The sequence below is a fragment of the Rhineura floridana genome, chromosome 13 (genome assembly GCF_030035675.1).
Source record: "Rhineura floridana isolate rRhiFlo1 chromosome 13, rRhiFlo1.hap2, whole genome shotgun sequence".
Taxonomy (NCBI): Eukaryota; Metazoa; Chordata; class Lepidosauria; order Squamata; family Rhineuridae; genus Rhineura; species Rhineura floridana.
The window spans coordinates 6,178,221-6,194,416 of record NC_084492.1 but is presented as its reverse complement, the minus strand read 5'-3'; the positions used below and the strand labels follow the sequence as shown (position 1 = coordinate 6,194,416).

The 16,196-nt window shown below is 44.0% G+C and overlaps 1 protein-coding gene across 1 annotated transcript in view; it reads left to right on the top strand.

The window, feature by feature from the left end:
- Positions 1-15,811, top strand: part of FA2H (fatty acid 2-hydroxylase) — a 101,334-nt gene extending 85,523 nt beyond the window's left edge. Inside the window, exons 6-7 of the mRNA XM_061594259.1 lie at positions 1,213-1,465; positions 14,370-15,811. Of these exons, the coding sequence (XP_061450243.1) occupies positions 1,213-1,465; positions 14,370-14,449 (333 nt within the window). The 3' untranslated portion in view covers positions 14,450-15,811. The remainder of the gene's footprint in view (positions 1-1,212; positions 1,466-14,369) is intronic.
- The last annotated feature ends 385 nt before the right edge of the window (positions 15,812-16,196 follow it).

Genomic DNA, 16,196 nt, shown 5'->3' with positions numbered 1-16,196 from the left:
AGCTGGTACATACCTACCCCAAAAGACTTAAAGCTGTTATTGCGGCAAAAGTGGCTCTACCAAATATTAATGTGTGGGGGTTGAATATTTATGCAAGCAACGTGTTTCAGTTTTTTCTGTTTCTTACAGACATTTCTCAACATAAAACCAATGTCACCTTACAATAATTGATTTTGAGTTTCAGTGTTTCAAAATAAAATATCATACAGAACGAAATTACAATGTACCATTTGTAATTCAGTAATATGAGAGCATTGGTCAGGGGTCTGATTACTTTTGCAAGGCACTGTATATGGAGAGAGGCTATTGAACTCGCTTATTTTTCAGCTAAAAATCACCCCACCCCAACAAGGTTTGGGGTGTGTGTGTCTGTGTGCACTTATGCATGGTGAAAAATAAGGCAACCCATCTATTTCACCCCACAATTGGGAAAACTGCAAAGAGGAGGGAGACGCTTGGATTTGAAAAATGTCCTGTGGAGAAAAAGATATGCACTCAGCCAAATTCACAGAATCTCAACACTGCCACTATTTTTTAGTAAAAACAAGGGATGTACTCAAATGCCATGATAAAACATGGTTTATCATTGTGGGAAAGATCTGTAGCCCCTTCTCTCCTTCTTCTGTGGTGTGGTTGCAAGTGGTCTAGAAATTTCTGTTTTGATTAGCTACTGCTTGTCATTTTGCCTGAACCTGACAAACTCTGGTTAATCTTAACTATGGTTTCTCTGAAACAAGCTAACCTCAACACATGGGTTATGAAGCTGGTTTGTTTGAACTATCCATAGTTAAGATTAACCACAGTTTAGGGTTTGGATGTAACTCTCAACTGTGGTTAATCAAAAATGAGCAAAAGCTTCAGGTCTCCTCCTTGAAGCTGGCCAGAAGGGGAGGAAGGAGTGTGTGAGCTCGAGACATACTGTGGCTTGGTCCCATCACAGTAAACTAGGACTGAGGGATCTGTGGCCCTCTAGATGTTGTTGAACTCCAATTCCCATCAGCCCCAACCAGCATGGGAATGATGGGAATTGTAATTTAACATCTGGAGGGCCACAGGTTTCCCGTCCAAGTAATAAACCATGGTTTACTGGGACAGCCGAGGGCTCTTCTGCATCATGAATAGTTTGTCTCCAAACCATGGGCTGTTCCTCAGTCTCACCGGTGTCAGTTAAACTGCCAATAACTAATTCTGTTCCTTGTGATTCTCTTTCAGTCTCCGTTTGATGACTCCCGCCTGGTTTTTCCGCCTGTCCCAGCTTCCCTGGTTGTGGCCTTTTTCTATGTCCTTACCTATATCTTATTCCCTGAAGCATTTGCGCTCTCCCTCTTGGCCGGGGGGCTCTTTGGCTACGTTGTCTATGACATGATGCACTATTACTTGCATTACGGGTCACCAAAGAAAGGCAGCTACCTGTACAAACTGAAGTCCTACCATGTGAAGCACCATTTTGAACACCAGAAAGCAGGTAATAGGTGGCTCTTGCCTCCTGAATAGCCATTACCACAGGGAGAGGGGTCCTGTGCGCCTCCAGATGTGGTTGAAGTGTGGCTCCCATTATCCCTGACCGTTGGGCTTGAGGCTAGTGAGAGTTGAAGTCCTACAATATCTGGAGGGCTCTGATCTAAGCGATATACAAAATTCTGCTTAAAAAAAAAGAAAAGAATAAATCTAGCAAAACCAAAGCAGAATGCACTTTTTACCCCCTGCTTGCTGATCTCTTCTCTCAGGGTTGCTCAGTGCAAAAACTGGTGCCACTATTTTGCAGGAGGGATTCGAGCACATACCAAAACTTCAGGTTTGTGCAGTTAAAGTGGATTGAAGTCCTCTGTTACTCTGGCACAAGAAATCTAAAAGAAACAGATTTTTTGTGGTTTGGAAAGTGATGGCGAAATGCATTGAAAAGTACAGGATGAACAAATGGTCGTTGTTGTATAAGTGCCTTGCAATCACAGAATAGTAGAGTTGGAAGGGGACTATAAGGCCATCAAGTCCAACCCCCTGCTCAATGCAGGAATCCAAACCAAAGCATTCCCGACAGATGGCTCTCCAGCTGCCTCTTGAAGGCCTCCAGTGTCGTTCTAGGTAATTGGTTCCATTGTACGCTTCTAACAGAGGTTGTGGGGGGTCCCCTCCGGGTCTCCAGCTAACTTACCTTAATCTCCGGACTTTCAGCTTCAATTTTTAAAAAAACACTAAGTTTCTAGGTCCTCTGGTTCCCGAGATATACACCAAAACATCAGCCCCCCTGCAACTGTTTAATCTGTTTTTTAACCGATCTGTATAACAGCTTTTCGCCAAAGCTTGGAAAAGTTACTTTTTTAAACTACAGCTCCCATCAGCCCCAGCCAGCCTGGCCACTGGATTGGGCTGATGGGAGTTATAGTTCCCAAAAATAACTTTTCCAAGCTCTGGCCTCTAATTCCACCCTTTCAGGATTGTAGCCAATAAGGGGAGCCAGGCTTGTGATTTGTTGACCCAGGCAGTGCTTAGGCTTCATTACAACGTCAAAATGGTGGTTTTGAGGTCTTCAGTTTGAGTAAGTAAGAATATGGGTTAAAGTTTTTTTTCTCTTGTGTGTAGCACGCAGTCAGACCCTGGGCTGTTGGAGAGGGCAGTGCTTTGAAAACCTTTCCAATATGAAAGCTTTAATCCAATACTTGCTTTTCTGGGAGTAAAGGAATGCTGATCCCATGTACCTGGAGTAAACCCCATTGAATTCATTAGGACTTACTTTTGAGTAGACATGGTAAGGATTGTGCTGTAAATTAATGGGACTTCTGAGTAAACATAACAAAGAATTGTGTTTGTGTTGTAAATCTTTCCCTTCCTCTCCAATCCTATTTTTAAAACAATTAGGCAGTATGTATAAATGTAAATACATTTAGGCTGTGCGTATAATATTGTAATTTAAAGGTGTAATTTTAATTTTGCTAGTTGTTTATGTCACTACTATTGCCATTACATTCAGTGATATACGGGAAGTACGATTTACGAGTAACATTAGTACAAAAAACATTACTAAGGATTCTGTATGGTCTGGTACGGCAGGAGGTCCATGGGGGTGACACCATGAGTTACCGCACTGGGTGACACCAACCCTAGTGACGCCACTGCTCTAACAGTTAGACATTTTTTCCTGATGTGCAGTCGAAATCTGGCTTCCTGCAACTTGAGCCCATTATTCCGTGTCCTGTACTGTGGAGTAATTGAGAAGATATCCCAGCCCTCCTTTGTGTGACAACCTTTCATGTACTTGAAGAGTGCTATCATATCTCCCCTCAGTCTTCTCTTCTCCAGTTCTTTCAGTCTCTCCTCATAGGGCTTGGTTTCTAGTCCCTTGATCATCCTTGTTGCCCTCCTCTGAACCTGTTTCAGTTTGTCTGCATCCTTCTTGAAGTGCGGAGACCGGAACTGGACGCAGTATTCAAGATGAGGCCTAACCAGTGCTGAATAGAGGGGAACTAATACTTCACACGATACTATACTTCTGTTAATGCAGCCTAATATAGCATTTGCCTTTTTTGCAGCCACATCACACTGACTCATATTCAGCTTGTGATCAACGACAATTCCAAGATCCTTCTCACATGTTGTATGGCTGAGCCAAGTATCCCCCATTTTATAACTGTGCATTTAGTTTATTTTTCCTAAGTGTAGAACTTTGTATTTATCCCTGTTGAATTTCATTCTGTTGTTTTCAGCCCAATGCTCCAGCCTATCAAGGTCCCTTTGCATTTTGTTTCTGTCTTCCATGGTATTAGCTATGTCCCCCAATTTTGTATCATCTGCAAATTTAATAAGCGTTCTCTACCTCCTCATCCAAGTTGTTAATAAAAATGTTGAAGAGCACTGGACCCAGGACTGCACTTGTTACTTCTGCCCGGTTTGAGAAGGAACCATTGATAAGCACTCTTTGAGTACGATTCTGGAGCCAGCTGTGGATCCATCATCCAGCCCACATTTAGCTAGCTTGCTAATCAGAATATCATGGGGCACTTTGTCAAAAGCTTTGCTGAAGTCGAGGTATATTATGACCACAGCATTCCCATAGTCTACAAGGGAGGTTACCCGATCAAAAAATGAGATAAGATTAGTTTGGCAGGATTTGTTGTTCATAAATCCATGTTGGCTCCTAGTAATCACTGCATTGTTTTCAAGGTGCTTACAGATTGACTGCTTTATAATCTGCTCCAGAGTTTTTCCAGGAATTGATGTTAGGCTAACTGGTCTGTAGTTCCCCAGTTCCTCCTTTTTGCCCTTTTTGAAGATAGGGACAACATTAGCTCTCCTCCAGTCATCCGGCACTTCACCAGTCCTCCACGATTTTGCAAAGATAATAGACAGCGGTTCTGAGAGTTCTTCAGCTAGTTCCTTCAATACTCTAGGATGCAGTTTATCGGGCCCTGCTGATTTGAACTCATTCAAAATGATTAGGTATTCCTTGACCATTTGTCTGTCAAGCTCAAGCTCCAATCCTGCCCCTTCTACTTCATGTTTCCCGGGAGGGTCATAGACCCTTTTTTGGGAGAAGACTGAGCCAAAGTAGGAATTGAGCACTTCTGCCTTTTCTTTGTCATCTGTTATCATTTTGCCATCCTCATTGAGTAGCTTAACCACCATTTCTCTTCTTTGTCTTTTACCTGAAGAAAGCTTTTTTGTTGCTTTTAGCATCCCTCGCTAACCTCAGCTCATTCTCAGCTTTAGCCTTCCTGATGCCATCCCTGCAATTCCGTGCTACCTGCCTGTACTCTTCCTTTGTGGTCTGGCCTTCTTTCCACTTCCTGTATGTGTCCTTTTTTGTTTTCAGGTCAGCTCTAAGCTTTTTGTGAAGCCACATTGGCTTCTTCTGCTGTTTCCCCACCTTTTTCCTTGTTGGAATTGCTTGCCATTGCGCTTTTAGAATTTCCTTTTTTAGAAACTCCCACCCATTTTGGACTCCTTTTCTCATTAGGGTCGCTTGCCATGGAACCATACTTACAATTGCTCTGAGTTTACTGAAATCAGCTTTCCTGAAGTCCAGGGTGCGCGTACGGCTACTCTCAGCTTTTGCTTCTGTTAAAATCAAGAATTCATTCAAATCAGAATGAATACTTAATGAGGACTGGATCTAGACACCATCAGTGCTATACATTTAAAACAGTATCATACCACTTTATACAGTCATGGCTGCCCCCAAAGCATCCTGGGAACTGTAACTTGTTATGGGTTCTGAGAGTGATCAGAAGACCCCTGTTCCCCTCACACAGCTACCACTCCCAGAGTGGTTTAACACTGAGTCCCTCTTCCAAGAGAAATTTGGGAACTAAAGCTCTGTGAGGGGAAGAGGGCTCTCCTAACAACTCTCAGCACCCTTCACCATCATCATCATCATCATCACTTTATTGCAGGCCTTAGGCCATCGCAACGTGCATACAAAGTTAAAACATCAGCGGAGCAATAACAACACAATTAAAATTTGCAATGAAAAATAAAACCCAAATAGGACATTAAAACCAATAAGCCTTAAGCTGACTGTAAATCCATTGTAGTTAAGAATTTAGCCCTCAGGTTTTGAGCAGCGAAGGCAAATCCAGCCAGATAATAAGAAATCCTATAATCATTATCTCCTAAAAGAACATAAGAACATAAGAAGAGCCTGCTGGATCAGGCCAGTGGCCCTTCTAGTCCAGCATCCTGTTCTCACAGTGGCCAACCAGGTGCCTGGTGGAAGCCCGCAAACAGAACCCGAGTGCAAGAACACTCTCCCCTCCTGAGGCTTCCGGCAACTGGTTTTCAGAAGCATGCTGCCTCTGACTAGGGTGGCACAGCACAGCCATCACGGCTAGTAGCCATTGATAGCCCTGTCCTCCATGAATTTGTCTAATCTTCTTTTAAAGCCGTCCAAGCTGGTGGCCATTACTGCATCTTGTGGGAGCAAATTCCATAGTTTAACTATGCGCTGAGTAAAGAAGTACTTCCTTTTGTCTGTCCTGAATCTTCCAACATTCAGCTTCTTTGAATGTCCACGAGTTCTAGTATTATGAGAGAGGGAGAAGAACTTTTCTCTATCCACTTTCTCAATGCCATGCATAATTTTATACACTTCTATCATGTCTCCTCTGACCCGCCTCTTCTCCAAACTAAAAAGCCCCAAATGCTGCAACCTTTCCTCGTAAGGGAGTTGCTCCATCCCCTTGATCATTCTGGTTGCCCTCTTCTGAACCTTTTCCAACTCTATAATATCCTTTCTGAGATGAGGTGACCAGAACTGTACACAGTATTCCAAATGCGGCCGCACCATAGATTTATACAACGGCATTATGATATCGGCTGTTTTATTTTCAATACCTTTCCTAATTATCGCTAGCATGGAATTTGCCTTTTTCACAGCTGCTGCAGATTGGGTCGACATTTTCATCGTGCTGTCCACTACAACCCCGAGGTCTCTCTCCTGGTCGGTCACCGCCAGTTCAGACCCCATGAGCGTATATGTGAAATTAAGATTTTTTGCTCCAATATGCATAATTTTACACTTGTTTATATTGAATTGCATTTGCCATTTTTCCGCCCATTCACTCAGTTTGGAGAGGTCTTTTTGGAGCTCTTCGCAATCCCTTTTTGTTTTAACAACCCTGAACAATTTAGTGTCGTCAGCAAACTTGGCCACTTCACTGCTCACTCCTAATTCTAGGTCATTAATGAACAAGTTGAAAAGTACAGGTCCCAATACTGATCCTTGAGGGACTCCACTTTCTACAGCCCTCCATTGGGAGAACTGTCCGTTTATTCCTACTCTCTGCTTTCTGCTTCTTAACCAATTCCTTATCCACAAGAGGACCTCTCCTCTTATTCCATGACTGCTAAGCTTCCTCAGAAGCCTTTGGTGAGGTACCTTGTCAAAGGCTTTTTGAAAGTCTAAGTACACTATGTCCACTGGATCACCTCTATCTATATGCTTGTTGACACTCTCAAAGAATTCTAATAGGTTACTGAGACAGGACTTTCCCTTGCAGAAGCCATGCTGGCTGTGTTTCAGCAAGGCTTGTTCTTCTATGTGCTTAGTTAATCTAGCTTTAATAATACTTTCTACCAGTTTTCCAGGGACAGAAGTTAAGCTAACTGGCCTGGAATTTCCGGGATCCCCTCTGGATCCCTTTTTGAAGATTGGCGTTACATTTGCCACTTTCCAGTCCTCAGGCACGGAGGAGGACCCAAGGGACAAGTTACATATTTTAGTTAGCAGATCAGCAATTTCACCTTTGAGTTCTTTGAGAACTCTCGGGTGGATGCCATCCGGGCCCGGTGATTTGTCAGTTTTTATATTGTCCATTAAGCTTAGAACTTCCTCTCTCGTTACCACTATTTGTCTCAGTTCCTCAGAATCCCTTCCTGCAAATGTTAGTTCAGGTTCAGGGATCTGCCCTATATCTTCCACTGTGAAGACAGATGCAAAGAATTCATTTAGCTTCTCTGCAATCTCCTTATCGTTCTTTAGTACACCTTTGACTCCCTTATCATCCAAGGGTCCAATCGTCTCCCTAGATGGTCTGCTTTGAATGTATTTATAGAATTTTTTGTTGTTGGTTTTTATGTTCTTAGCAATGTGCTCCTCAAATTCTTTTTTAGCATCCCTTATTGTCTTCTTGCATTTCTTTTGCCAGAGTTTGTGTTCTTTTTTATCTTCTTCATTCGGACAAGACTTCCATTTTCTGAAGGAAGACTTTTTGCCTCTAAGAGCTTCCTTGACTTTGCTCGTTAACCATGCTGGCATCTTCTTGGCCCTGGCGGTACCTTTTCTGATCTGTGGTATGCACTCCAGTTGAGCTTCTAATATAGTGTTCCAAGCATTTTCGAGTGATGTGGCCCTCTGGACTTTGTTTTTCAGCTTTCTTTTTACCAATCCCCTCATTTTTGTGAAGTTTCCTCTTTTGAAGTCAAATGTGACCGTGTTGGATTTTCGTGGCAATTGGCCTGTTACATGTATGTTTAATTTAATAGCACTGTGGTCACTGCTCCCAATCGGTTCAACAACACTTACATCTCGCACCAGGTCCCGGTCCCCACTGAGGATTAAGTCCAGGGTTGCCGTCCCTCTGGTCGGTTCCATGACCAACTGATCTAAGGAATAGTCATTTAGAATATCTAGAAACTTTGCTTCTTTGTCATGACTGGAACACATATGCAGCCAGTCTATGTCCGGGTAGTTGAAGTCACCCATTACTACCACCTTTCCTAGTTTGGATGCTTCCTCAATTTCATATCTCATCTCAAGGTTTCCCTGAGCATTTTGATCAGGGGGGACGATAGATTGTTCCCAGTATTAAGTCCCTCCTGGGGCACGGTATCACCACCCACAACGATTCTGTGGAGGAGTCTGCCTCTTTTGGGGTTTCGAGCTTGCTGGATTCAATGCCTTCTTTCACATATAGAGCGACTCCGCCACCAATACGTCCTTCCCTGTCCTTCCGATATAGTTTATATCCAGGGATAACCGTATCCCACTGGTTTTCTCCATTCCACCAGGTCTCCGTTATGCTCACTATATCAATGCTCTCCTCTAAGACCAAGCACTCCAGTTCTCCCATCTTGGTTCGGAGGCTCCTAGCATTAGCGTACAGGCACTTGTAAACAGTGTCTCTCTTCAAGTGTCTTTGGCACTTGTGGTTAGGCCTGTGGTAATTTTGCTCTTCTGAATTTATATCCTGTGCCCCTGCTCTCACAATGCCTACTTCTAGGCCTACCCCTTTTAAAATTTCCTCATTTCTTTGGTTTTTATCCCAGGGGGGAGGTTTATTCCGAACCGGACCTTTCTCAGCTCCTGTCGGGTTTCCCCCCTCAGTCAGTTTAAAAGCTGCTCTGCTACCTTTTTAATTTTAAGTGCCAGCAGTCTGGTTCCATTCTGGTTCAAGTGGAGCCCGTCCCTTTTGTACAGGCCCGGCTTGTCCCAAAATGTTCCCCAGTGCCTAACAAATCCGAACCCTTCCACCCGACACCATCGTCTCATCCACGCATTGAGACTGCGAAGCTGGGCCTGTCTGGCTGGTCCTGCGTGTGGAACCGGTAGCATTTCAGAGAAAGCCACCTTGGAGGTCCTGGCTTTCAGCATCCTACCTAGCAACCTAAATTTTGCTTCCAGGACCTCACGGCTGCATTTCCCCATGTCGTTGGTGCCAACGTGCACCACGACCACTGACTCCTTCCCAGCACTGTCTACCAAACTATCTAAACGACGGGCGATATCCGCAACCTTTGCACCGGGCAGAGAAAACACCTTGCGGTCTACACGCCCATCACACACCCCACTGTCTATGTTCCTAATGATCGAATCACCCACTACAAGGATCCCTCCACCCCCTGGAGATATATCCTCGGCACGAGAGGATAGCTGCTCATCCCCCAAGGAATGGGTCCCTTCTAAGGGATCGTTTCCCTCTTCCTCAGCTGGATGCTCTCCTTCCCCGAGACCATCGTTCTCCATGATAGCAGGAGAGCTATCATCGTTGGAGTGGGACACAGCTATAACGTCCCTGAAGGCCTCCTCCACACACCTCTCTGCCTCTCTCAGCTTTTCCAGGTCCGCCACCTTGGCCTCAAGGAAATGAAGTCGTTCCCGGAGAGCCAGGAGCTCATTGCACCGAGAGCACACCCACGACTGCTGTCCAACAGGCAGATAGTCGTACATGCTGCAGGCGGTGCAAAACACTGGAAAGCCCCCACACCCCTGCTGGCTTCTTACCTGCATAGTTTTGTTTAAGGTTTATTACGTCAATGGGTTGGAGACTGCGGTTTAGTTGAGGTCAGGGAACAGACGGGCAGAGTGGGGGGCCCTGGCCTCCTTGCCCTGCTGCCGAACTCGCTCTGCTGCTTAACTCGCCTTGACGCTTTGTCAGCTGGGGCTCCCTCTAGCTCGTGGAGCAGGCTCCCTCGCTAGGGTGCTCTGACTTTATATGTGTGGCTGGTTCCTCCCAGCTACTGCTGCCAGCCAATGATGTGTTACTTGAGGCTGATGGCTATCAGCTGGGGCTTAACTCTTTAGTATTCTCTCAGGCTTCCTTCCTTTGAAGGCAGGAAGGCAGGCTTCCTTCCTGAGGGAGGGGCGGGGCTGTTTAAGCTTTTGGCTGCTTTTAATCTAATCAAGGGGCTGCGCCTTCCAGGCAAGTCTTTTTTGTTTGTTGTTTTCCCACCTAGAACAGCCTGACCTTTCTTTAACCTAGGGAAACAGAGCTTGTGGTTGTGTTTCAGGAAGGCTGAAGCTGCCCTTTTTAGCAAGGACTGAGCTGACTCTCTCCCTGTATGTGTCGGTGGAGTTTCCTTTTCCCCTTTCTCTCCGACTGGAATTTAGCCTTGTTTACAGTGTCCCCTGAAGCTTTCCTGCTAGGGTGGTGTTGAAAACTAGCTTTCTATAGGCTTCCTTCTCCTAGGATCTGTCTCCTAAGATATAGGTTCTTTCAGGATTTGGCTCCTAGCTCAGGGTGACCTTGGGCTGCCCTTATTACTTATTGCTCTGAGCTGTTTTACTTTAATTAAATAATGGACTAAATGGGAGCTACTTACCCTCTTTTCGCTCTGCTGCTTAACTCGCCTTGACGCTTTGTCAGCTGGGGCCTTGACGCTTCGTCAGCTGGGGCTCCCTCTAGCTCGTGGAGCAGGCTCCCTCGCTAGGGTGCTCTGACTTTATATGTGTGGCTGGTTCCTCCCAGCTACTGCTGCCAGCCAATGATGTGTTACTTGAGGCTGATGGCTATCAGCTGGGGATAAAATGGGATAAAATGATCATCCAAGCCAGGCCCTTGGCGGTTTATTAAGATATTAAGGAACACAGATCTGGGATGGGAGTAGATGAGGCAATCAAATAAATAATGAGATAGATCTTCCACATTCCCAGTTTGGCATATACATAAGCGTTGTTCATATGAGGTATGTTGATAACGCCCTTCTAACCATGCAGTTGTCATAGTTTGAAATCTCAACGCAGTAAATGAATTTTCTTAATTTTACCGGGAATTGATATGTTAAATAATTTGCCAGTTTATGATCAAATTTAAATGAACTGTACCATCTAGAAAACTTCGAGTTTAAAATTGACAAGCCATCCAGCCACACACAGTGATTCACTATATGGTCATGTATATTATACCTGTAAAGCTCAGAAATTGTATGTATGGGAATATGATATTGTGAAAGGATAAACCGAAATTTGGAGGACCAGTAGTTACTTACTACTGCCACGTCAAAACAAATCTCACCAATATCCTTAAAGACGAGTTTTCTAAGATAGCCCAGTAGCGTAATAAAGATTTGTGTATATAAGCGCTAACTGGGAGTAAACCAGTTTCGGCTCTTAAAAGCGCAGATGGGGTACCCGGCGGAAGATTTAAAAGATGTCTAATGAAATTATTTTGAATAGCATCTAACACAGAAAAGGAAGGTACTGACCAACCCCAAATTGGCGCCCCATATGTAATCTGGGACAAAATCTTATTTTGAAAATTTTTTAGAGCTGGGGCCACCATATGCCCCCCTTCCGTCCTGTAAAATTTTAGTAAGGAACCTATCGCTTTAGCGGCCGACAATTTAATGGCCGACAAATGAGTTTTCCAAGCTAAGGTGTCTTGAAAGTTAATTCCAAGATACTTAAATGATCTGCATTGGTCTATTGGATGGTTCCCAATAGACCATTTATGCTTTTGATATCTCTTGCCGAAAACCATTATTTTTGTTTTCCTATAATTGATTTGCAGGCCTTCGTTGTTACAATAGCAGTTTAACTTTGACAATAGCCTTCTCAAACCTATAGGAGTATTAGAAAGGAGGATCATATCATCTGCATATAAAAGAGTGGTGATCTTTCTATTACCTGCAGAGGGTGGAAAAAATTTTAAACTCTCCATTTCATGTACTGTATAATTCAGATATAGATTAAATAGAGTAGGCGCCAGCAGGCAGCCTTGTCTAACACCTTTCCCCACTGCTATTGGGTCAGTCAGGTTGTTACCCACTCTAATTTTAAGGGTGTTATTAGAATATAATTCTTTGATTAGATATAGTAGACGTTTGTTGATATTAGTACCCAACAGCTTGGCCCATAAACGATCTCTATCAACAGAGTCAAACGCCGCCGCAAGATCAACAAAAGCGGCGTATAGATGTTTTGTAGGGCCAGCCACCGATTGTCTTGCAAGGAAATAAAGAGTGGCACAATGATCTAATGTGCTCTGTCCTTTGCGGAACCCCACCTGTTCCGGAGCGATAATCTGGTTTTCCACTTCCCATTCTTCCAATTTTTGTAGAAGGAACTTACTATATAACTTTGCCCCTATGTCTAGTAAACTAATAGGATGAAAGTTTTCGGATCCTCCTTCTTACCTTTTTTGTGAATAGGTATAACTATGCTCTGTTTCCATCCATCTGGCATTATACCTGTGTTGTTGATCTTTGTAAAAAGTTTAGCCAGGATGGGTGCCCACCAATCTGGGAATTCTATAAAGAGTTCAGAGGGGGCCATATCTTCCCCCGGCGCCTTACCCTTTTTTAATGAAGAAATAAGTGTTCTAACATGGGCTGGGGTAACCGGGGGCCAGTTAGTGGAAACAGGCTCATAGTAAACTGGATAAGCAATACCAGGTTTGACTGGGGCAGCATATAGCTTACCAAAATGTTCCTTCCACTTTAAAGGGGTAATATTATTAGATGCAAAATGTCTGTAGACACCAGATCCGGCAGCAACCAGCTCCCAGAAAAGGCGATCGTTGCCATCCAGCCAAGCTTGATAAAGTCGCTGCCACTGTAAACTAGCATACATTTCTTTTTTATGCCTAATTAATGATTTGTATGAAGAGCGCAGCTTGCTAAGTTGGTGATGTTTAAAGGAAGTAGGATCCCGTATTAAATTACGAGTGAATTTAATTAATTGGCGCTTAGCTATTTTACACTCTTGATCAAACCAGCTTTTGCCCCTGGGCTGTGTTGTGCCAGGGCGATTTTTCTTAATTAGCATTGGTTTAAGTATAGATATAATTTGTTCATAAGCTATGACAACATCTATTTTCGATTCCAAAACTGCCTGCCTAACTTCGGAAATGGTAGATGACTCAAAAAATTGACAAATAAGGGAATGTAAATTTATAGACCAGCGTACTCTGCAGTCTGCGATCTGAAGATCATCCGAGATTGGTAGTATCGGTAAGATCAGTGGATGCAAAAGATTTAAAATCGTTAACAGGGGGAAATGGTCGCTTTCAATTCTATCCAATAGAAAAAACCCATCCACCCTCGTGAGTAATGTACCAGACACCAGCATATAATCTACTATGCTGGCTCCCCGGCCGGAAAAATAAGTGAAAGCACCATTAGATTTATCTATCTGAGAGCCATGTAAACATATTAGCTGATGGGCAGAGATTAATTCCATTAACCTCAACCCTTGTTTGTTTGACGTTCTGTCTCGGGAATTCCTAAGTTCTAAAGGGTATGACGTGACTGGGCCATGATTTAATAAGAATTCATTCATGCTACCAGAGCCCATCCGAGCGTTAAAATCCCCACAGATAATCATTCCATGTTCAGGATATTGGCATTCCACACGAACAAGGAATTCAGATAATTGGTCCCAAATATTATTGAAGGTTAAAGTCCTAGCTTTATGAGGAGGAAAGTAAACATTTATAATAATGTGGGCCCGTCAGTTCACTAACAATCCTCAAACCTTGGGCAAAGTATTCGCATGGAGATGATAAGAAATGAATCACTGCTGGCAAATCATCAGAGATGAGGATACAAAGACCACCACTAGCTCTGCCGTTGCTATTTTGTTTAGTCGCTGGTGTTGGATAAGCCTTCTTAGAGGAACAAGTGGCGTTCAGCCACCCGAGATTGAGCAATAACAGGTCTGTGATGCCCTTAGATGTCCGGGGCTGCACGCGCGCTACACTGACTGGCTCAGCGTGTGTCTACCCTACGCCGACAGGTGCGGGTAACCCGTTGAACCCCATTCGTGATGGGGATCGGGGATTGCAATTCTTCCCCATGAACGAGGAATTCCCAGTAAGTGTGGGTCATAAGCTCGCGTTGATTAAGTCCCTGCCCTTTGTACACACCGCCCGTCGCTACTACCGATTGGATGGTTTAGTGAGGTCCTCGGATCGGCCCCAGCGGGGTCAGCCACGGCCCTGGCAGAGCGCCGAGAAGACGGTCGAACTTGACAGCACCCTTCACAAACTACCCTTCCCAGGATTCCTTGGGGGAAGCTATGACTGTTTAAAGTTATATGATACTGCTTTAAATGTGTAGTATAAATGTGGCTAACCTCTGTATAAGGTGTATACAAGCAGATCGGGATGAATGCTGAATAAAGAGCTCTGCTTTTCTCCCTCATCTCTTCTCCGTTTCAGGCTTTGGCATAACAAGCACATTCTGGGACTATCCATTTCGGACACTAATCCCAGAGGAAACCTTTGAGAAGGAAGACTAGCACCTGCTGTTCCCCTGTGTGGTCTTTGGCTCCTGTGTTGCACTCTTCTTGCAGCCCTCTGCTGCCATCCAGTGGGACTTTGGAGAACTGAAAGAAGCCTAGGACCCGGACACTTGGTACCTCTGCGCAGCTCATCTTCTGGGAGGAACCCTAGAACTCTGCAGACACTAATGGAGGGAAAACAGCAGAGTGGCACCATTGAGCATCACAGCCAGGGTGAGATTGCAAGAGGCAAACTGCCCAGCTCAGCTGAGGGCTATATTTGAAACGCCTCACGATCCACATAAGTAACAATCTTATTTTTGAGCATATGCAACAAATGACTAGGATTCATATCCTGTGATGTGTAAAGTGGCATGCAAACTGCTCCGGCTGTTAGTGTCCCTGGTATTTAGCAGAATGTTTGGGTGGTGGGTGAGGGTTATATACTGGTACCAGATATAGCTGTGTCAGCATCCTTCTTGCATGATGCATTCAAATTGCATGATGCCACCCACTTGATTGACCTCCCAAGGGAATTATTAGGGTGAAGGGATATTGATTTCCCAGAAGCTGGCAGCAACCCTGATCTATAAGGGGAATGGAGTGGCTACCCTTTTCATGCTGGGTGAGATTCTGATCTCTGCAGAGCTCTGGATTCTGGATTTTGCTATGCAATTATTGGATACGAGTCGCTGGAGCTGGACGTGATCTAAGAGGCCATCAGGACTAGCTACCTGTCCAAAGACAGAGGACCTGGCACCAAAGAGGCCCTAACTTGTCCCCCTCCCACCCCAATGCAATTTCTCAACCCAGAATTTGGGGGTGGAGTGGAAACATAATACAGCCTGATTCAAAATTGCTGGGAGTTTAGGGGAGTGACTGAGTTAAAGACCACAGTCAGCGAAGGCAGAGGTAGGGGTTTAAAGAAGAACCATGGCAGAAAGAAAGGGTATTCCAAGTTTTGAATGGGCAGAAAGAAGAATGGGTCCCTTTATGCAAAATAACAGATAAATTAATGTGGCACAAATTATATATTGCAGAAAACAATTTAACTCAAGTCAAATACAAATAGTTCTAATCTTTCCAAAAGGATACTGTCTAGAACTCTTCAGAAGATTGTATTGAGTAAACTTAATTCAGCTTTGGTTTGTATTACTCCATAGCTTTCACATTCCAGTTAATTTGCAAATCCACATTGGGCTGCTAATGAGTTGTATTCTGAGTCCACTTACATGCCTTACTTCTCTTCCTCTGATGGGGTGACAGTCTTTAACCTGTTCTAGCATGTGCCTTAATCATCATGACATTTGAGAAAATGCCAGTGGTCCATAACAGCTACACATGAAATACAAAATAAAATAAAATGACTTAGTCCACTTAGGGACAATTACAGGCAATAATTGCAAAAACAATGAACAGGATTGTTTAATTCTACAGTATGTTATTTTTGCAACACTAATTGGTATGCTGTTTTTTCTAAATGGGGGTGGTACTTTCTTTCCAAATGGGGGTTCTTTGCCACCATTTGTGGGAGAAGACCTAGCTGGAGTCTTCTCTGCATCAGCCACATAGGTTGTGTTCCCAAGTCCACTCTTACTTGTAAGCAGCATGTCATCCTGCCGTCTCAGATCAGTAAGGGCGCTTCAGGACTCACACTACTTTGTGAGTGAAGTTCAGTCACAAAGCAGAAAGTTCAGGTTGCTCAAGTAAAGTGGATTTGGCACTCTTGCCCAATAAACTCCCTCCCTGGACTTTTTTACAATAA